We start from the raw sequence: 21,041 nt of genomic DNA, 5'->3' as shown, positions 1-21,041 counted from the left end.
ATTAGGCAGACTTTAATTTTATCAGGACTTGATTCCTTGGCCTCAAGTAGATCTCTCAGCCAAAACACCCCTTTCTAGGTGGTAGGTATAGGATGGGGAGGGAGAGGTAGAACCACTGAGCACAGCTTGAGGGCTGGAGGAGAGAGAGACGAAGCAGTTGATGACATGTGGGTGAGGACCGGGCCCTTTGTCCTGGGCCTTGAGGATCACACGTGCCATTGTCTTGTGTGCCTCCACCCTCCCTAGGTGTGTGGTTATGGTGGGCATGCCCTACCCCAACATCAGGTCCCCAGAGCTCCAAGAGAAGATGGCATACCTGGATCAGACCCTTGTGAGTTACTTGTGTTCCAGAGGGTGAGAGGGCAGTGGTGAGCCTCATAGCCTCCAGAGCTGACACACCTGTGACTTCCCTTCTGCCCCTGGATATGAGCCATTTCCTGTTTGCTCCAGGGGGATGGGGCATTCTCCAGACCCTCTTGAGTTTCTCAGGACATCACCCATTATGTCAGTTGCTGGCATTTGTGCCCATGAAGCCGAATGGTCTTGTCAAATCCTGGAAACGTCATTTTCTCAGAACACAAGGCTGGAGGCACAAAACAGTTCTTCTGATAGGTTGTCTCTTGCCCTTCCCAGCCCCAAACCCCAGGTCAGCCTTCCCCAGGGAAGGCGTTGGTGGAGAATCTGTGTATGAAGGCTGTCAACCAATCTATAGGTAAGCCTGGGACTGTGCCTGGCTATCAGGATGAATCGTTGGGGGTGGAGGAAGAGTGAGGTGACAGGAAGGGATTTTCCTTGCCACCTTTCCAGTGTGAGGGCTGAGGAAGGGGAGGGAACATGGCAGAGAAGTACCGTCAGGGAGATGCGTTTAATCAGAGCACCAACCTCTGCCCCTACCCAGGCAGGGCCATCAGGCACCAGAAGGATTTTGCCAGTATCGTGCTCTTGGACCAGCGGTATGCCCGTCCACCAGCCCTGGCAAAGCTGCCAGCCTGGATCCGAGACCGTGTGGAAGTCAAAGCCACCTTCGGCCCGGCCTTTGCTACTTTACGGAAGGTCGGTCCTGCCTTTCTCTTTCCCCAGAAGGCCCCCACCCCCATCTAGTGTCTCACTGTCTTTCCCTGTCTCCCCAGTTTCATCACAAGAAGTCTGGCCATTCCTGAGAGACAGCTGTACCCGTCTGGAACAGCCCCTGCCTGGAATTGGGCTGCCAGGAGCCAGGGATAGGTAGAAAAGCCAAGAGGAGGAAACTGGGTTAATCTGACAGTGGGTCTGCACCATACTTGGGCCCATCCCAGGGCAGTTCTCCCTAAAAGTGAATCTTCCTGTTTACCATGGCCCAGCCGAGCCCCCTGCCCTGCTTCCTGGCCACCCTTCGTGGGCAGCTGTGGAAGCTGCAGCATCTGTCCTTGCTCATTTCTCAACATCCACTTTTCTTAGAGCTAAGATGGAGCAGGCCGGCCCTTCCTCTCCCGTTTCTCGCTACATTCAGCTTTTCTAAACCTTTACCTTTCCTTGAAATTAAGAACATTCCCCATTTCTAGCGCCGTAGTGTCTGGGGCTCTTCTGCCCTGGTGCTTCTGGTCACCTCAGCCAACTGCTGTCTTTAAGAACTGGAAGAAAAGCCCAGCTCCCTGCGCCCCTCTCCCCAGCCTGCTGGCCTCACTTCTGTACCTCAGAGCTGGTCCCTCACCTGTTCCACAGCCCTCAACAGCATTCTTTCTGATCTCCCTGGCTTGGCTCCAGGGCCTCCTCCTAGTCGGTGGCAACTCTCTCCCTCTCAGCCACTTGAGCAAACTCCGAGACACCTCTTCCCCTGACATTAGCAATTATGCCAAGGGCCATTAGCCTCTCAGCAAGACTATTTTTAGACACCCTGTGTCTGTCACTGAGACATTTTTTCCTGTGTGAAAATATCCCTCCCTCCATCTGCAACAGCTGCCCCTGTTGACTGTACCTCTCCTCCTCCTGACCCCAGGGAAAGGAGCTGTGGTCCACTCTGCTCCATTGCGGAGACCAATGGAAACAGAACAGGCCCTGGCTTAGAAATGTTTGCATTCTGTATAGCTATAGTTCCTTAATTAAAAGTGCACTGTCGGTTTATGCTCAGTTCTGCATTATACTTCTTTATTGATTTGTGTACTGTTGTATCCCAGAGTCTCTTAGGGAAGAAAAGGGCAGCTGGTGAAGGAGGTGCATAGAGCACAGGCAGAACAAGGGCCTCCTCCCACCACACTCAGAAGCCAGCCTCCCTACTCCCTGAAGATGGTCCAGGCAGACTTGGGGCAGCCCTCTGTGATCCCCATCCCTCCAAGGGAAGCAGGGGTTGAGAGACCTGCAGGCCAGGGAGCCCATCCCAGCTATTTCCCTTTGAGGGCGAGAGCCTCAGCCTGGGTTGTGAGGAGGAAGGAGTGGCTGAGCCCCTAGGATTCCCAGTCATCCTCATCCTCCCCAGGTGGCTGCTGTGGGGGAGGCAGGGGCGGGATAGAGTCTGACATTCGGGCGAAGGCTCCTCCTGGCCCCTCGCTGGCCGTCCCAGGTCCTTTCCCGGAGATTCCTGGAAGGGAAAAGGTAGAGGGTCAGAGTGGGGGAGGTTTGGGACACTAGTCCACCCAGACCCTAGAGACTAGAAACAGGAAGAGAAAGGCAGAATGTGCATGACGCAAAACACCCCAGCTCCCCAGCCCCGGGAAGGCAGCAGTGCGCCGCCCCCTACCTTTGCGCCTCATGACCAGCTTATTAAAGAGGTCGGACATCAGGTCCCCGCCTTGGCCTGTGGCTCTCACTGCAACAAGAAAGCCGCGGTGAGGGCAGAGGAAGGGACCAAGTATGAGACCTGCTCCTGGGTGACATCCTCGGATTTCAGTCACATGTGTCTTCTTTGTTCACTATTGACACACCCCAGCCCTCTCCATAGCCACCAGGTCACCACCAGCTCTTGGAGTGTCAGTCTATCAGCGGATCCAGCACTGAGCACTGATAAGAAAACAGTTAACATTTGAGTAACACTATCAGCAGCCACCCTATGAAACAAAAGGGCACTTATAAGCAGCCCCACTGTATGGATGAGGAAACCAGCTCAGAGAGGTTAGTTTGCCTGGGGTCACAGTGCAAAGCTCAGAAGCAGAGCTGGGATTCAAACTCAGAACGGCTGATGTCCAGGGCACTGATGCTTTATGCCCAGGTATTGTATTTTTGCTAGCACTTGGGAATCACAGAAGATGTGATCTGTACCCCTCAAGGTCCTGTTTCTAAGATATCTTAGGTGCCAACCATTTCCTCAGACAGCTGGTGGAGTATGGGAAGATCTTTGTAGTTTAAGCTGGATGAGGCTCTACCAGCTCAGAGAGGAAAGTTCCAATAAGCAGGCTTCACGACCTGGTGGAACCTACCACCCAGGCAGCAGAGACAAGGAAGTCAGGTTGGCCACCCAGGGCGTCCAGCAAACATATGGAAAGCAGGGGGTTGGCCTTTAGACACTTGTGGGGTGGCAAGCAGCACTCTCTTGGAGTCTGGTGGTGGTTAGAGGGTGGTCTTTTTCTTAGAGCCCTTGACTGGAGTGGCCGTAGGGTCCCCTCACCTTGTTCCTGCTCCTTCTGTTTCTTCTTCTCCAGCTTGCGCTCCTTGACACTGCGGAGCTTGGCCTTGCCGATGCCCCCAGCCTGGCGGATGGACTCCAGCAGAGTGGCCCGGCCACTCGAGGGGTCAACCACTTCCTTGGGAGCTCCCTGGACTGGAGCTGGAGGTGGGGAAGGGTGCAGGGAAAGATGGCTGCTCAGGCAGAGCTAGGCTGTGGGACAGTCCTACCGAGCCTAAGTTTCTGGGGGTCCAGAGGAGCCCTTGGCAGCCCGGCTGCGAGGAGGGGCTAGCCTTAAAGAGGAAGCCAGCTGGGGAAGCCAGGCCCTCGGAGGCTGTGTGGAGCCTGGATGCTAACTGCGGCCGTCTGAGCTCAGGAAATCATATATCGAGGCACCACTGGGCCCTGCCAGCCCCACTCAGTTCAGGTACCACTCTGCAAACATGGACCCTGGGAATTACCCTATGTGCTGAGTATTTATACACATGAACCAAGAAGGAATTTTTGTGCCACTTCTTGGATGCTGAAGATCACTGGGAGATATAATATTAAAATTGAAATCCTGCATTTTAAGGGACACAAGAATATTTTGTTGCTATAATTTTCAATTATTTTAGTAGCTCCCCCTTTTCCATTGGTTTAAGTGTGAATGGGGGCCCCACGGCCCCACCTATCTAGGTTCCCTCTACCTTGGAGGATAGAATTCCCAGGGCTCTATACACAGTTTGAATGAAAACCACTGTTTTAAGAACCCAATGGAACAAGATTCTAGTTAGAACTATTCTGAAAACCTAGGATTTATGACCACTAAACAAAACTACAGAAAATCTTTCAGAGATTCACAAAGTAGAGGTGCCCTTGAAGAGAGTACCCCACCCCCACACAGTCACCCACATGCCCTGGTGCTGCTCCTACCTGAAGGAGACACATTGCTGTCATCTTCCTTGGTGCCTTGACCTAGAGAGGCTGCAGTCTGGGGTGGGGGTGGGGGAGTGCTGACCAGCACTGCTGGAGCCGGGGGAGGTGGAGGTGGGGGTGGGGGTGGTGGGGGTGCTGTTAGCACCCCATCTTCTAGGTCTGAAACAGAAGTGTGAGACTGTGAGGTGGCTGGGAAGAAATAGCCCAACTCCCATTCCTGGCTCTCACTCACTTTGTTTGAAAGGCTCAGCCACCTCTGTGTGGAAGGTGGGCAGCTCTGGAATGGTGCCAGGGGCAGAGGGTGCAATGCCGGGGCCCAGGTCAGCACTGTACATGAGGTCATCAGCGATGCCTGGCAGGTCTGGCAGGTAGGACGGCACATCGATCTCAGGCACTTGGCCCAAGTCAGGCACATAGAAGTAGTTCTCTGGCATCTGCAGGATTAGGAGGGACACATGAGTTGGGGGGCTTCAGGGATCATGGGCCCTGCAGTTTGACCTTGGGACAGTCAGGGTCCTACCCCTTCATTTACCTATACCCCCTACCCACCCAAACATCATCTGTACCTGTTGTTCCAGCTGCTCTCTCTTGCTGATGGACAAAGGAGCATCAAATAGCTTCTCCTCCGTCTCTGCCCCCAGCATTACATGGGTCTTTGTTACAGCACCAGCAAGGGGGTCCAGGAAGACATACTTTTTGTACCTGCAGAGGTGGGGTGGAGGTCAGACAATCTGTCTTCTGAGGCCCATGGCCCTGACTCACCTTTCCCACTTTACCAGGGGCCACAATGTATCATGGATTCACAGGCCTTAAAAGGCAAACCAAATTGGTCCTGGCTCCCCAGGCTGCAGACTTCTGCTGCACCTGAGTCTGATGCCCCCCAGCTCCCTCACTAAGCCAGACAGGCCTCCCACCACCCTTGTGCAGCCCCACTTCTGGCCATACAGGTTCTCAGTGGTGTTGAAGAGCAGCAAGGAGCTGACGGAACTGATGTTGCTGGGAAGACCCCCGAGCCCCTCCTCAGCCTCATCCTCAGGCTCCAGCTTGGTGTTCACACACACAGGGAAGTATTTCAGCTTCTCCTGGAAGGTGGAATGTGACAAAGGGATGGTGGGTTTTGGGGCCAACCAGTGACCTCCACCCTGACCCAGTCAGAAATCTCTTGGGTGACAGAACCCCATGGTGGGCCCCTAGTTCCTTCCCCACACCCAGGACCACCACTGGTCATCCTGTGCCAGTGTGTGAGCTGTGTGTGCACATTCGACCTGCAGGGCCCGCTCATCCAGGGGGCGGTGCTTGCTCTGGATCCTGTGGCGGGGGCGTCTCTGCAGGCCGGAGTCCTGAGCACCTGTGAAGATGGAACTGTACTCCTGTAGGCGCTCTGGAGCTGGGTACTTGGCACTGGAAAACACCTATGGACACAGATCACTCCTTCAGAGACCCCAAGAAGCTCTAGAGAGCCTAGGGTTCAGGGGGGGGGACTATGAGGAGGGAAGTTTGAGGTGTGGCTAGACAGTGGAGGTAGGGACCGGGGCACCTGCAAAGGCACAGGAATATGGTAGGGAATGGAATTTCTGCAACTGCCCACCAGTCAGAGGGGCATATGGGCTACCTTGATAGCCTTCTTGCTGCCCTTGATCTTCTCAATCTTGGCCTGGGCCAAGGAGACCCTCTCCCCAATGGCCTGCAGCTGGCTCCGGCTCAGCTCTACTCGCTGGGAGATCCTGCCACGAAAAAAATTATAGGGGTCGGGGCTGTTCCCCAATCCCCTACAGCCTCCTGCACACCTCTTGCATCTAAAAGCAAACCCTCAAAGCCAAGGGCTTTTAAATAAGTGTTACCTGCTTGTCAGAGCCAATCTTGGAACTGCCCAGGTGACCTCTCCAAGAATTATCCAACCTGAAGGGTCTAGGAATGGACTCTATTAATAAAGTTCCTTGGAGCTCTGTGTAGGGATGGATAATCACCTTGGCCCCAAGTTGGTGCCTGGACGTGCCACCTAAAGGACATGGTACCTGCCTCTGGGTATTTACAGCTTCAAGCAGGGGCAAGGAGAGAGAATCGTCATGACTGACGTGGACATAATTTACTGATTTACAGAAGAGGAAAGCAGAGTTCAGCAAAGCTGAGTGACAGGGAAGGCTGGACCTAAATTCAAGACCTAGACCTACCTGTTCAGGAGGAACTTCTCTAACACATGATAAACAGCTCATGTACGTACATCCAAGTGCTGACCCTGGTCCTCATGATTGTGGTCTGGCTGCTCATGGGCTTCCAGCCCTCCCCCCCATCAGGATCAGTCAGCTCCAGCAACACCAGATGCCCTGTTATTCCCTGAACATGCCAAACCCACTCTTGTCCATGGCCTTCTGCATCAAATGGAATGCTATCCCTGAGATATCAACATGGCTGGCTCCCTCACTACACTGAGCCCCCTCCTTGACGAAGCTTTGTCAGCCACGGAATCTGAAAATACACCTGTCACTTTCCAACTCCCACCCGGCTTTACTCTTACACAGCACCACTTGACATTACATCTTTATTGCCTACATGTGCTCCAAGGGACTGAGGACTCTGCTTTGTTCCCTGTGTATCCCCAGTAACTACAACAGTGCCTGGCACTTCTATGGGCCCCACTGTGGTTACTAAATGACTAACACCCATGTGCGCTAAATGTAAAATATAAATGCACATGAACCTCACTTATGCTGCCCCCACATTATTCAGCAACGGCAAGGGTCTTCTCACAGCAGCGTCAACTCTGGCTCACATGTGCCAGTCCATCCTCCTCCCAAATGCTCCCCCACCTCCAAGAACACCAACCCCTGCTCGTGACCACCACATTCCACATTCAGAGTGGTCCCATCTCCACATCTGGCAGGAGTGAGCCCATAGACAAGGCATGAGAAATGAAGTAGAGTTGCAAGGTGAGTACCTGGGGAAAGGTGGGAGGATAGGGCAGAAGGCAGAGGGAGCCACTGTCTCTGGGGTTGGAGACTGCAGATTCAGGGGACTCAGATTTCTCTAAAGGTAGAAATGAACAGTCAAGACTCTAGCCCAGCCTTCCTAAACCACCCACCAATGCTAGCTAGAAGGTTTGGACCCCCAGAGAACCCACCCCACCGGCCAATTTCACAACCCAGGGGTCTCCACCCCGATGAAGTCTCCCTGATTACTCTTGCCGCCTCATGTGTCAGAGGTGGGGGCTGGGTACAAAAGTACACCCAACACTGCTTAGTTTTCCAAGAAAGACTAATTGAAAAAATGCAGAGACAGAACAAGAGGGCACAGATTCCTTCTAATGAGAAAATGCAGAACCACCCATCTTCTTCCAGTGTGAGCTCCGCCTTTTCCAGCAGAGAGAAGTGCCTTTATCCACTGGGAAGGGGCACTCAAGCGCGAGCGCTTCCTTCAGCTCCCTACGCTGCCACTCTGGTCCTGGGTGCCGAAGCAACCTCAGGGGTTACATTAACCACTCCACTTGAAGTCGCTAGAGAGGGAGGGACATCAGAACTGAAGATGGACGAAGGTCCGTCTGTTCTGGTTCTTCCATTAAGGAGAGGAGGGCTGATTTCTCAAAACTGTAAACATCAAGCTTAACGATGAGCCCCAGCAAATTTTCAGAATGGATTATTAAGGAGAGGGTCTGGAAAAGGAAGAGGCATGTCCTAGGGGCCAGCACTGTTCTAAATTCACAGCATTTCTTTTTTTGACAGGGTTATTAGACTGGTGTATCACGGGAAAACCTTAAACACAGAGCACCTAGAGTCAGCAAGGATTTTGACGGCTTCTCATAAAATCCTGCAGATAAGATGGAGCTATGGGGGTCGGAGGAGAGTACATTTAGGGAAAATCAGAGCCTGATGAACAGCAGCACCTGAAGGGCACTGCTGATGAATAGATGGCTATCAGCCTTGCATGAAGGTCTCTAGCAGGGCCCTGTCCAGCTCCTTCAACACTTGATCATTAAACTGGGGAAATCAATTGGGGGAGGGTCGAAAATGGTCTGCATGACGAAATCAAGACAAATAATCCTGAGAGGCCAGAAGGATGGACTACAAGCAACATGATGAAATTGACAAGGAATGAATGTGAAGCCCAGGATTTAGGTTAAAAAGTCAAGTGCACCAATACAGAAGATGGCGATTTAGCTGTAGTTCAGGTGAAGAAAGACCTGAGGTTTTGGTTAACTATAAGCTCAATATGAGTTAAAACTATGTAAAGTAGCTTAAAAAGGAAATGCAATCATAGGGCACATAGCTCCTGGTCTCTCTCCTACCTTCTATCAATAAACAGGGAGCACCCACTCTCGTAGAGGCACTGTAGAGAAAACAGCCCTGAAAGAAGGAGCTAATCTACACCAGACACCATTCTCATCCACAGCTGTGTCCCCTTTAAACTGGATCCATAGTTTAAGAGGACTCTAAATTCCCTTCTTAACTATTCCCTTATTCTTCTGTATCTCTAGCATCTGGGACAGTGCCTGACATATAACAAATATTGGCTGAATAAAAAGTGACAAGTTAATGAACATCCAAAGGAGGGTAATGAGGATGGCGATGAATGGAGAAACTCAAGCACTTGTGCTTGAGTACCCCTTCCCAGTTACTCAAAGGTACCTGAAGGATGTCTGGCTACAGAGGAGGTGACTTAGAGAATATAATTCCCTTCAAATATCAAAAATATCACAAGTACTGTCAAGTGGAAAAATGATTAGACTTACTCTCTGTCACCCCAGAGGGCTGCATTTAGGACCAGTGGGTGGAGTTATAAAGAAGCAGATCTTGGTTCTGCATAAGAACTTTCTAGTAAACAGCTGTATAGCTTTGCAAAGCAATCAGATTGCAGCTGGATGACCACCTGTTGGGAATCCTCCAAGGGGAATTCCTATGTGGGGCCGAGGAATGGAAGACATGATTTCCAAGGTTCTTTTCTTATCCAAAAACCTACAAGTCCAAGTAAGGGCTTGTTTGTCAGCAAATTTCCAGATACTCTAATCTCATAGTTATGATGCCAGGAGTGTACAGATCACAGATGAGAAAGAGCCTTCAGTTTGTATGCCACCTCTAGTGACTGGCAGTGACGGTCTGGAAGGCTGTGTTAGGAAGGACTGTCAGGCCACACTGGGCCTGGGACTGAGCACAATGACTAATTAGCAACAGCCACCCTGGTAGCAAGGGGGAGGCAATGTGTTTGCCATTCCTGACCTCAACCCCCACCCCTCTGCCCCGGCCTGGCAACCTGCTTCAAAGTAGATTAGTTGCCAAGCTCATCACTGAAGCCATGTCTCTATAACATGTTTGCCAGGCACCAGGAGAGGAAGGGCTGCCTCCATCAGCATCAGGGACAGAACGGGCTCACTCAGCTTGCTCAGAACCTGGGACAGAAATGAATCAGATAACACACATGTGCTCTCAAGGAGATTCCGGTTTACTGGAAAGAAATAACTACACTGTCCCATAGATCTGGGACAGAAATAAATAACATTTATTTAGTAGCATAGTAACCTTGGGCAAGTCACTTAACTGGCCTATGCTTCGGCTTCTTCAGCTGAAAAGCAGGAATAGTAACTTCTATATCATGGAATTATTGTAAAGGTTAAAATGAGCAAATGTATGTCTGGTGTTCCCGTACTAGCTGACATATTTTAAGTACATGGTCAACATTTGCTAATGCTACCTTTATGATAGAAGGAGGAATGAGGCATTCAGGGGAAAGTCAGAAGAGGCAGTTTTGGGCAGACACAGAGAAGGAAGTTCCAGGTTGGGAAGCAGGTGCTTTGCAAGAGACAGACATGGAGGCTGGAGGGCACAGCAGCAGGAAGCAGCTCCCCTGGCAGGGGTGGGAGGTGTGCAAGGTGGCACCTAGGGACCACTCTCCTGTGTGGCAGAGGGAGGGGGACAGGGCAGCCAGGACAGGGGTTGGCCTCCCTTCCCCTTCTGTAAAGCAAAGCAGGCCATGGCCCCTGCAGTGCTGCCACAGCCCCTCACAATCAGCATGCCAGTCTGTAGTGGCTGCTGGGGGAGAGGAGGTATCCACTCCTGCCTATAAGTGCTGCTTCTCCTCCCCTTGCCTGTCCCATATCCCAGGACACAGCAGATCCTGAACCTAGGCTCTGGCCTTCACCTTTATCTTCTCTATTCACAGAGATAATTAGGAATGATCTGCTAATTATGCAGGCAGATGATAGAATGCTTCCTCACCTTGGGAATCATCAGGTGCCAATCAGAGAAAAAGGGAGAGAGAAAGAAAAGGATGGAGGAAGAGCCCAACAGGAAGGAGGAAGTGAGGAAAGGGGAATGTGTGGGGAAGGTGAAAAGAAGGGAGGAAAAGGAGGAAGGGGAGAAGAGGAGAAGGGAAGAGGTAGGAAGTAGAAAGGCAAAAGAGAGAAAAGAAAAAGCTTTGGAGAGAAAATGGACCCTTTCCCAAAAGGAATGAGTAAGAGGGGGGGCTGTAGCTTTCTGGGGGTGAGGGACTGATCAAAATGGCAAGTGACACCATTCCAACTTCCACACGCAGAATCTGTCCAGCTCCTCTTCCCTATGCCACTGCAACACCCTCTGCCTTGTCATCTAAGTCATGTGAAGCAGGTGACATTTCTGGGCAGGTTATTTTGGAGCCTGTCTTCTCCCAAGTGAAGATGGGAGCAGGTGAGGGCCAGAGAGATCTGCTGGGCAGGAAGAGAAGCCAGGGACGCGGCTGGAAGGAGCAGCTCCAGCAGAGCCTGAGAAGGTACTTGTCATTCTCTCCAGTCTCTGCATGGCTCCCACTGCGGCAGAGCAGGAGGAAGAAAGCCAGCTTGGAATGCTAATTTTCCATGAGCTCACCTACCTGCGGAACTGGGTGCAGGCTCCAGTGGGGCTGAGAGGCCTGGGCCTGAAACTGGAGGAGCAGGGGGGTGGAGGGATAGAAAGTGTCTCTTCTCTGCAAGGTTAACATGCAGGAGGAACAGGTTTAAGGGGGGAGATTTCCAAGCTAGGGTAATGTCCCCACTACAAAAGCCCACGAAAATGAAAAGCCTGTGCTTGTTGACTGCTGCAGGAGGGGGATGGGGGCAGGAGAAGGAGGCTAGGTTTAGGCACTCCTTATCCCACTCCCAATCATCCCTGACTCCTCCCTTTCCTTCACCCTTGGTCCCATTATGTCATCATGTCCGGTCATTGCTCCCTTTGAAATGTCTCTCATCCAGCCCTCCCTGCCTGCAGCTTCCCTGGACTGTGGCCTCATCCCTTCCACGTCCTGACCACAGTAACAACTTCCAGGGTGTCCCTAGAATTCAATCTCTCTCCTCTTGTCCATTCAGTGTGTGACATCCCTCTCATCCCAGCAACTGACTCTGGGACAGACATGAGAAACAAGCTGGACCCATGGGTGAGTGGGACTTCTGAGAGAATGCTGGGCCTGAACCTGAACGTGGGAGCTCTGGCCCTACTGGTTGTGACCTTGCCACCACAAGAGCAAGACCTGTCTGGGAATGGAGCCAACACAGAGGCAGTGAGCTGGGGTGGAACGAAAGCAAAACCAGGTCCTGATGACATCATTTACACTCTTCAGCTCCAAAGCCTGCTCTACTTGCTTAAACTGGTTTAGGGAATTCTGTTGAAAACATGCTATCAATCCTTATTTCTCTTTTCTCTAGATCCTGAGAGGCCCATTTGGTTCATGCTATGCAATTAAGAATTACCTGAGATCTGCTGCTCTCCCATTCCAAACTAAAATCTCTGAGGATAGGACTCATGTCATACATATCTTCAGTATCCTTCAGGGTTCAGCAAATCACACACACAATGGGAGACCAAAAGGATGACTCATGTTTTGAGAGCCCCTGAGAGACATCCTCCCCTCCCTGGGCCACTTAAAAGGCCCATACCCACGCTCAACCAACTCACCATCACTCCCCAGGAGATGGCTTTCCTGCCCTCTCCTCATCCCATAAAACTGTTTCTAGGTATCAAATACCAGGAAGGGAAAGTAAAATATGCTAAAAATCCAACACTCTCCTTAGAAAATGGCAAGCATGTAGTCACGATCCTGGTGAGGAAACAAGTATTTCTGGTTTTTAGCATCCATTTCAATCACTAGGCATGGGGTGGCCATAATCCAGGACTGACGGCACTTAAAGGCCTGTGTCCTCTTGCTTATATGTTCCTTGGGCATATTTAGTACAACAATAAGTACAAAAGTCCACCTAACACTTTCTACAACTACTGATAGCAGGTTGATGGAGGCAGCAAATCAGCAGAGATGATATTAAGAGTGAACATTTACTGAATGCTTACTATATGCCAGGCACTGTAATTCTTTTGCAAGTTTTAATTCATTTAATCTTTATGACAATCCTATGAGAAAGGTACCATTATTATCATCATGTTATAGGTGAGAACACTGAAGCTTAGAGAAGCAATTTGCCCAAGGTTACAGAGCAAGCAGATGAGGAGGCAAGATGGAGCCCAGGCAGTCTGCTCCAGTCAACCCCCTGAACCACTTAGCACCACCCCCTGGTTACATTTATATATTGGGCAGGCTTCGGGCAGATACGTACATCTGTGGACAAGTAACAGGCAGAAAAGTCCAGAGTACCTGGCTGGTATTTATACCAAGTCCAACCGAAGACAATGACCTCATTGTCTGTCCCCACTGGGGATGGCCTCAGGAAGAGGTGGACTCCCAACTAATAAAGGAGGAAGAGGTTGCCTAGTGACGCGGCAGGGGATTCCTAGACTGGGGTACAAGCAGAGGAGGGTGGGAGATGACTTGGATCACCAGAGGAACCTGAGTCAGGCAGTCAAATACTTCACGCTGGGTGATGTAAAAGGTCCCTATGTGAGGCATGGTGTGGGAACCCAGCAAGGAGAAAATTCTAAGCCCATCTCAGAGAAAGATGGGATCCGTATACAGGAGAAAACCTGAGACCTTTGTAAGGAAACAGTAAAGACCATCCATTCATGTTAAACACTGAGTGAAGATCATTATAGCCCAAGGACTGTGCTAGATAAGCACTGAAGATACAAAGAGCTGCCACCCACCACCTCAAAATCATCCGTGACCTCTAAAGCCCCACCTGCTCATCAGCCCCACGAGCCCCCTTGCCCCTCGTTCTTGCTCCAGCCACACTGGTTTCTATTCGGGTTCTTCCTCCCTCAGGGCTTTAGTTCATGTGCTTCATTCTTTCTAAAACATTCTTCCCCACCTACCCACTCACAATAACTCCCACTCACCCTTCAGATCTTACCATAAATGTTTTTCCTTCTGTGATCCCCACCACCCCATCCCAGACAGAGTCAGGCCTCCTGTTAATAACTCTCATAGCACCTTATCTTCCTTTCATAGAGAGACAGTAAGAATTCGAGTCTGGAGCCACAATACCTGGGTGTGACCTCTGGCTCTGCCACTTGGGCACGTTTCTTAGACATTCTGTGCCTCAGTTTCCTCATTGATTGGGAATAACAGTAGCTCCACACAAAGTTGTTGTGAGGCTTAAATATGTTAATGCACTTTAGATCAATGGTGGTACAAGGTTAATGCTATATAAATGTTATTACAAAATTATTTAAAATAGATCTTATCATGATTGTAATTAAATAACTAACATGCAATTGACAATTACAGTCTATCTCTCCTGCCAGAGTTTATCCTTTAGTCAGACAGGGATGCTGCCTCACTCATCACTAGAAATAAAAAGAGTAGTAGCGCAGTGCCTTCCGCACAAGCAGCACTGAATACGTATTTGCAGACGGTAGGAACAGGTAAAGGAATAGGGCCTCCCAGTGGGAGGAAGAGCGTGAGTTAGTAGAGCAGCACCACCACTGGGGCCTATGGGATCCACAAGGAACCTGAGGCTAAGTGGGACAATAGGTAGCTCTTAAGAACATTTATGAGAATAAGCTTCTAAGCTGGGCCCCTTGGGCACAAGGAAGCTGGCTGGGTCCCCCCCAGGGTTAAGAATCGCTAAAAGGGCTGCTCCTAGAAGGTGCCTTCCTGAGAATGGAGAGAAGAATACTCAGGGCAGGGGTAGCCGCTGACCAGGTAGGTGTGGGTGGCAGCACCCACCTGCTAAAGATGTCTCCAGAGACCTTCTGTAGGTACTGCAGGATATCTGCCACCTGCTGGATGGCCTCCTCTCGCCGCAGTTCTGGCTGGATGAAGGGCACCGAGTAGGTCTGACCTGCCAGCGAGTGCTGGGTCCTCATGGGAGTCATGATGCCTGTGGGTGGGAACAGGAGCATCAGGGCCGCCCCACACTCACCCACGCCACCCACCAGAGGGCAAGGTACTGAGAAAAGAGAGCACAGCCCCTCACCCCAACTGTCAGCCTGTACAGCAGGGGCCCCAATCCCAGCGCCAGTATGGGTCCCTGGCCTGTTAGGAGCCTGGCCACACAGCAGGAGATGAGCAGCAGGAGTGAGCGAAGCTTCATCTGCATTTGTAGCTGCTCCCCAGCATTAGCATCACTGCCTCGGCTCCACCTCAGATCATCAGGCACTAGATTCTCATAAGGAGCTCGCAACCTAGATCCCTTGCATGTGCAGTTCACAGTAGGGTTTGCGCTCCTATGAGAATCTAACGTCTGATGATCTAAGGTGGAGCTGAGGCAGTGAAGATAATGCTGGGGAACAGCTGCAAATACAGATTAACATTAGCACAGAGGTTGACCACTCAAACCATAATAAATCAACTGCTTGCAGACTCATATCAAAAACCATCAGTGAGTAGCAAAAGACAATTAATCTGCATCTGGTGGCAGGCTTCATAGTGGCGAGTTGATGTACTTTAATTATACAGCTGCTTCTGGTGGCATCTGATTCTGCATTATGGTGAGTTATATAATTACATATTACAATGTAATAATAGAAATAAAGTGCATAATAAATGTAATGTGCTTGAATCATCCCGAAATATCCCACCTCCACCCTCCAGTCCGTGGAAAAACTGTCTTCCATGAAACTAATCCCTGGTGCCAAAAAGGTTGGGGACGGCTGTTGTACAGGTGGGGAACTGGAAACAGAGCATTTGGTAGGCCAGGAGTGCACAGAAGCTGGTCTGCTGCTGCTTACTAGGTGAATGAGGGAACTATGTACAGACAACAGAGGCCAATGAGAAGGGTTCAGAGGAAGTACAACAGTGACTAACCCCGAAAGGTGCTTGGGACCCTGTTAGATACCCTCATCATATATTATATCATTCCAACCTCCCAAGCCTGGATGAACAAGAAACCTTGGCTGCAGAGTAAAAAACAGCCTGGAAGCAGAGGGATGGATTTGGGGGAGGGGAGGGGGAATGCCTCAGTCAGCTGCCAAATGGTACCTGGGTCTGGAAAAGCCTGGTTTCTTCTTACTTTGGTCCCTGAGGAACTCAGGCCAGGCAGTGGCTAGTGACTCTAGGTATGGGAGTCTGGGCTCTGCTCACCCAGGCTAGAGCTAAGCAGGTCCAGAAGGAAGGAGGGGCATGTGGGGCAGGAAACGGGAAGGAAAAGCACTCCTTTGACTTGCAAGACAGGGCAGAGTCTATTTATACTGGGTTTAATTAACTCCACTCCCTGGTGCCACTAAAGCGGCAATCACACTGCAGACGGCACTGATTTGATTGGCAAGAGATGTACCAAGCAGAATATTAAGGCACCGGGCCCCTATAAATAGGCCTAATCACAGTTCCCCAGTAGAAGATGGTGAGGAAGACACTAATCAGCCTGGCACTGTGCCCCAGACCTGTTTTCCTAGGCACAATATCAGTGCCCCTGGTTGCAACACAGGTGTGGATAGGGCTGGGTGAGTGTGGCAGGGAAGGCTTTGGAGGCTTTATTAGGGCTTAAAGTTCTATGTGACCTTGGGTAAGTTGCTTGCCTTCTCTGAATATCTGATTATATTTCTCATTCTACAGACTGAGAATGGCACTGCTCTTAAGTAGTTATTCCCAATGTCATCACATCACACCAACATCTTCACCAAGCAGGTGCTTAATCCTTTGCTCCCTCTGCTGGCTTCCCTAGCCCTTCCTTCTACCCTGCTTGTTCTCTCCTGCCCTTCCCAGGCCAGCACTTTTCCTTATCCAAGATGACTGTCCTGCTCTCTCAACTTGTTTTCCAGCAGTGACATCCTTAGCTTCTCAGACCTGAGCCTGCTTGAGTCCCCATCGGGCCCGGTGTTACTCCTAACCTCCTCACTTCTCTTCCCTATCAAATGATCGAAGTGGGGCCAGAAGATCCCTAACTATCTGAAGAACCTAACCCTCTGAGACCCTCCCACTCCTTTCAAGGAGAAATCCCCCACTTCTTTGTATTTATATTGATGTAAATGTGCTGGCCATCCTAACTTAGTTCTGTACTTCAGTTTCCCCGTCTGTAAGATGGGGAGGAAATAAGAGGTAGGAGACACTTTTCTGTGCACATCTTGAAATGCTTTCCTCATGGTTATTTACCACATCTGTGTATGTGTGTATACCCATAAAGCGGTAATTCGGACACAAATCTCCCCAACAAGGAAGTAGTAGGTCCATTCAAGAATTAAGAGACTGAGTACAGCTGGTTGGTGATTTACTCATTCTGTCTGCAAATATCTACTGATCAACTATTAGGTGCAAGCCATAATCACAACAAAGATGAATAGGACACTATACTAGCCATGGAGACAACTTCGAGAACAATTAAATGGCATGTGATCAGTGTTCTAATCCAGCCATAAGTACAGTAATAGAACACTGAGGAAGGAGTGATAAACCCCTCTGGGGTTACTGGTTCAGGAAAAGTCTCTTAGCAGAAGCTATAACTCACCAATGGGCCCAGGGAGAGCACTTCAGGTAGAAAGAACAGATTAAACAACAGTATACAGGGGAATGGCAAGTGGTCTTGATTGGTGAGGGTATAACCATCCTTGGGCAAGTAGCAGGAAAAAGAAAGCTAAAGCGAGGCCAGATTATGAAAAACACTGAATATCATGGCAAGTTTAGATTGAGATCCTCAGACCTGTGCTGTCCAACATGGCAGCCACTAGCTACACGCAGCTATTGAGCACTTGAAATGTGGCTAGTCTGAATTGAGATGCAGCATAAATGTAAAGCACACATCAAATTTTAAAGACCTAGTAGAGAAAAAGAATATATCTCACTAAAATGTTTTACAGTTCTCCCTTATTCTCAGGGGGCGGGAGGAGAGGTACACTCTAAGACCCCCAGTGGATACCTGAAATTGCGGATACTACCAAACCCTATGTTTTCCCCTATACATACATACCTATGATAAAGTCTAATTTATAAATTAGGCACAGTAAGAGATTAATAATCATAAAATAGGACAATTATAACAAGATATTATGAAAGTTATGTGAATGGCTTTGAGTTATTAAGCAAAATGAGGGTTACCTGAACACTAGCAGTACAATACCCTGACAGCTGACCCCATAACCTCCCCAGCTACTAACGGATGGGGAGTGTCTACAGGGTAAATATGCGGGACAAAGGGATGATTCACATCTGAGGCAGTGCTGAGTAGGACACCTGCAAGATTTCCTCGCACTACTCAGAAATGGGTGCAACTTAAAACTTACGAATTTAGTTCTGAAACTTTCCATTAATACTTTCGAACTGTGGTTGACCCCAGGTAACTGAGAACACAAAAACCGAAATCACGGATAAGTGCGGGACTATTGTACATTGATTACATGCTGAAATACCTCAGCTATACTAAGTTAAATATATTACTAAATTAATTCCAGCTGTTTCTTTGCTTTTACAATCACTTATGTGGCTCACATATTTCTAATGAACAGCATTACCTCAGAGAATCAGGTAAAAACTATGGAAGCTTTCACGAAAATGAACCCACACCACACCCGACTCTCATAATACTGTTTACAGTTTGCTAAGTGCATGACATCCTTCCTGCAAACCCTCCCCGAAGAGCCAACACCCCTGGTCAAAAACATCTGCTGTAGGCAAACAGTGTGGGGTCACATAAGAAAGGCCAGGGAGGTATGGGTATTGACCCGCCTCAGTGATGGATGGCAGCAGCAAAAGGTAAGAGGATCCAGTCCAGCCCTGAGGGTGGAAAGGCACGTGAGGGTCACGCGGCGGAGCGAGAGAGGAAGTGGAAGGCTTCGGCCTGGAGCCCCAAGTCCGGTTGCCTAGCAAGGCCCTCCTGCGTCCAGGCCTCGGCCACAGTCGTGGAACAGTGGGGGCCGGTGGGAGGCTCAGGAGCACGGGGAGAAGAACCCGGGACCGACAGGGCTGGAGACCCGTCTTACTGGTGGGCAGAGGCCTCCGCCACTTCCAGGCGGGCAGCAAGTTGAGCGGCAGAGTCGGAAGTCAATCGGGCCGCAGTGTCTGCGGTCCCAGCCGCCTCTCTCCCATCGTCGCTTGCCCTCGGCCCCGCGCAAGACGCAGTCTGCGCCCCACCCTCCCCGAAGCTTCTCCCCACTCCCCTCGGCCCCCGCCCCCCCGCATCCGGGCGCCGGCCGCGCTCGCCCGCCGGGCCACGAGCCCTGTCCTAGCAGCAGTCCAAGAGACCTGCGCGCCATCATCGCCCGACCTGCGGGGGCCCAGCCCCGCCGCTGCTCACCTGCCGCGCAGTGCGGCGCCTGCTCCGCCGCCCCGCGCAGGCCCCACCCGCCCCGCGTCTGCTCCTCCCGCCGCGCTTCCGCTCCGCCAGGCGCCGCAGGGTCCTGGCGCCGTCTGCCGCTGCGTACGCTGTACCGCGCGCTAGACTCCGGAGTTCTGACCCTGATCGTGATCCAGTCGCAGACTACAGCGCGCACTCCAGAGACACCGCGGACCTCTCTGCACCTGCTTCTTGTATTTCCAGTACCAGGCCATTGGGCCTACGCCTCCACCTCTGTCCTCTCTCTGCCTTCCCTGCTGGCCAGACAGGGGCTGTCTGCAGCCCAGAGCTTCCTTTCCTGGCCCTGTGTGTCACCCGGTGCGCGACCCTCAGCACAGGTGTGGGAATAATAGCCCCTCCCCTCCAGCCCTACATACTTACCTGATTTAGTGTATTTTAGTGAGACCTTATTTTCTCATCTGTGGGCTCCTCTCTCCATAGAATTCACGTAGTTTCCCCCACCTTTAAAAATTAAACATAGCAGCCAGACACAAAAAGAAAAATACTGCATTATTCCTCTTACATAAAGTAGCTTGCGTAGTCAAATTCATGGAGCCAGAAGGGCCGGAAAAGGAATTTGGTGGGGGCAGGGAGTTATTGTTTTTTTAATCACAGCCATCCCCAATCTTTTTGGCACCAGGGACCTGCACTCATATGAGAATCTAATGCCTAATGATCTGAGGTGGAGCTAAGGCAATGATGCTAGCACTAAGGAGTGGCTGCAAATACAGATGAAGCTTTGCTCTCTTGCTTGCTGCTCACCTGTTCCTGTGCAGCTGGGTTCCTAAGTGGCCACAAACTGGTCCAAGTTCGTAGGCGCGAGGGTTGGGAATGCGTGGGTAATGGGTACAGTTTCTGACAGAATTTCTCTTTGACGAAACTTTAGTCAGACTCCTCTGAATCTTCCCAACTAGGCCTCTACTTGCATCTCTGAATTTTAGTGGGAATCTATGGGTTTAGCCAGAATCCTCCACTTTCTGTATCAATCAGGTCACCATATCTGACTGAATTCCTCATCACCCAAGATCCCCTAGGTTATATGTGGTGGCCCTGGCCTACCTTCAGCAAGATCCCTGTCAGATCAGGTGGATGCAGGATGGGGTGAACCCCCAGAGTGGAGAGAGTCCTCCTCATAGTGTAGTTAAGAGCGAGTCAGAGTTATCAACAAAGTTTATTAGAGAAGGAATAAGGCTGCAAAGACAGAGTGTGGTCTCTTCTCAGAGTCAGAGAATGAGAAAGACCCTGACCATCTAAAGAGCTGGGTTTATATGTGTCATTTCCATGAAAAATTACTGATTATAGGGAGTAAAGAATGGAATGAATGGTTGAGTTTATCTTTCATTTGTAAGAAGCACAGCTTAAAGTCGTCGTTTTCCTGTTATGGTGTGGGTAAACAGTTGTTAGGAATCTCTGCAGGAATCTTCCTTTGTTCTGTAGGTTCCTGTGGTCTGCCCTGTAGGGCTGATCAGCCAGGTCCCATACGTAACAGCACATAGCAGGCTCTGAATTCTACTTAGTTTAATATCTAGTCAATCTGTGTAATTCTCATGCCTCTTTCCTATATTAAGTTTAGCAAAGAATTACCCCACAATTAGTAATTTTTCATTCAGGACCACAACCCCCTGCTTCTTGGCTATAAATCCCCACTTGCTGAATAAAATCTGTTTTCGTGGCTATAACTACTGTAGAGCTCTGGTTTTCTTGGATATGTCATTTTGGGATGATGAAAAAGTTCTGGAGATTGGTAGTGGTGATGGTTGCACAACAGTGTTAATGTACTTAATGTCACTGAACTGTACATTTAAAAATAGCTAAAATGGTAAATTGTATGTTATGTATATGTGACCCCCCTCACACACAAAGCTAGTAGTGTTTGAAAAAGATTTTTAAGAAGTTAAGTATACAAAGGAAGCATTAGTTCAGACATCCTGCTGTAGTTCTACTTAGAGTCCATCGGCTTGT

At 50.2% G+C, this 21,041-nt stretch overlaps 2 protein-coding genes across 5 annotated transcripts in view; one reads left to right on the top strand and one right to left on the bottom strand.

The window, feature by feature from the left end:
- Positions 1-2,106, top strand: part of DDX11 (DEAD/H-box helicase 11) — a 37,244-nt gene extending 35,138 nt beyond the window's left edge. For both annotated transcript variants that reach the window (XM_016142697.2, XM_016142688.2), the window contains 4 exons: positions 247-331; positions 634-712; positions 899-1,053; positions 1,131-2,106. In XM_016142697.2, the coding sequence (XP_015998183.2) occupies positions 247-331; positions 634-712; positions 899-1,053; positions 1,131-1,160 (349 nt within the window). In that variant the 3' untranslated portion in view covers positions 1,161-2,106. The remainder of the gene's footprint in view (positions 1-246; positions 332-633; positions 713-898; positions 1,054-1,130) is intronic.
- On the bottom strand, positions 2,104-19,146 carry WASHC1 (WASH complex subunit 1). 3 transcript variants are annotated; one of them, XM_016142712.2, is made up of 11 exons: positions 19,041-19,146; positions 14,543-14,696; positions 6,105-6,216; positions 5,758-5,904; positions 5,438-5,574; positions 5,059-5,194; positions 4,725-4,926; positions 4,490-4,651; positions 3,578-3,736; positions 2,714-2,782; positions 2,104-2,554 (listed from the first exon to the last, which is right to left on the bottom strand). In XM_016142712.2, exons 2-11 carry the CDS (start codon positions 14,689-14,691, stop codon positions 2,421-2,423), a joined length of 1,407 nt encoding a protein of 468 aa, XP_015998198.2. In that variant the 5' UTR covers positions 14,692-14,696; positions 19,041-19,146; the 3' UTR covers positions 2,104-2,420. The 3 variants fall into 3 exon arrangements, with proteins under 3 accessions (XP_015998198.2, XP_036093740.1, XP_036093739.1); XM_036237847.1 differs by lacking the exon at positions 19,041-19,146 and adding an exon at positions 18,727-18,840; XM_036237846.1 differs by lacking the exon at positions 19,041-19,146 and adding an exon at positions 2,898-2,973 and having other exon boundaries at positions 2,412-2,554.
- Positions 19,147-21,041: the final 1,895 nt, after the last annotated feature.

The sequence above is a fragment of the Rousettus aegyptiacus genome, unplaced genomic scaffold, assembly GCF_014176215.1.
Source record: "Rousettus aegyptiacus isolate mRouAeg1 unplaced genomic scaffold, mRouAeg1.p scaffold_m13_p_2, whole genome shotgun sequence".
NCBI classification, from domain to species: domain Eukaryota; kingdom Metazoa; phylum Chordata; class Mammalia; order Chiroptera; family Pteropodidae; genus Rousettus; species Rousettus aegyptiacus.
This window is presented reverse-complemented; position numbering and strand designations above follow the sequence as displayed.

Bases quoted from the DNA above. Each gene is read 5' to 3' on its own strand.
- WASHC1 (XM_016142712.2), bottom strand. From the start codon at position 14,691: ATGACTCCCATGAGGACCCAGCACTCGCTGGCAGGTCAGACCTACTCG. The intron at 5,905-6,104 runs GTAGCCCATATG...CTGTGTCCATAG, and splicing joins GCAGCAAGAAGGCTATCAAG to GTGTTTTCCAGTGCCAAGTA. The intron at 5,575-5,757 runs GTCGAATGTGCA...TCCACCTTCCAG, and splicing joins TGGATGAGCGGGCCCTGCAG to GAGAAGCTGAAATACTTCCC.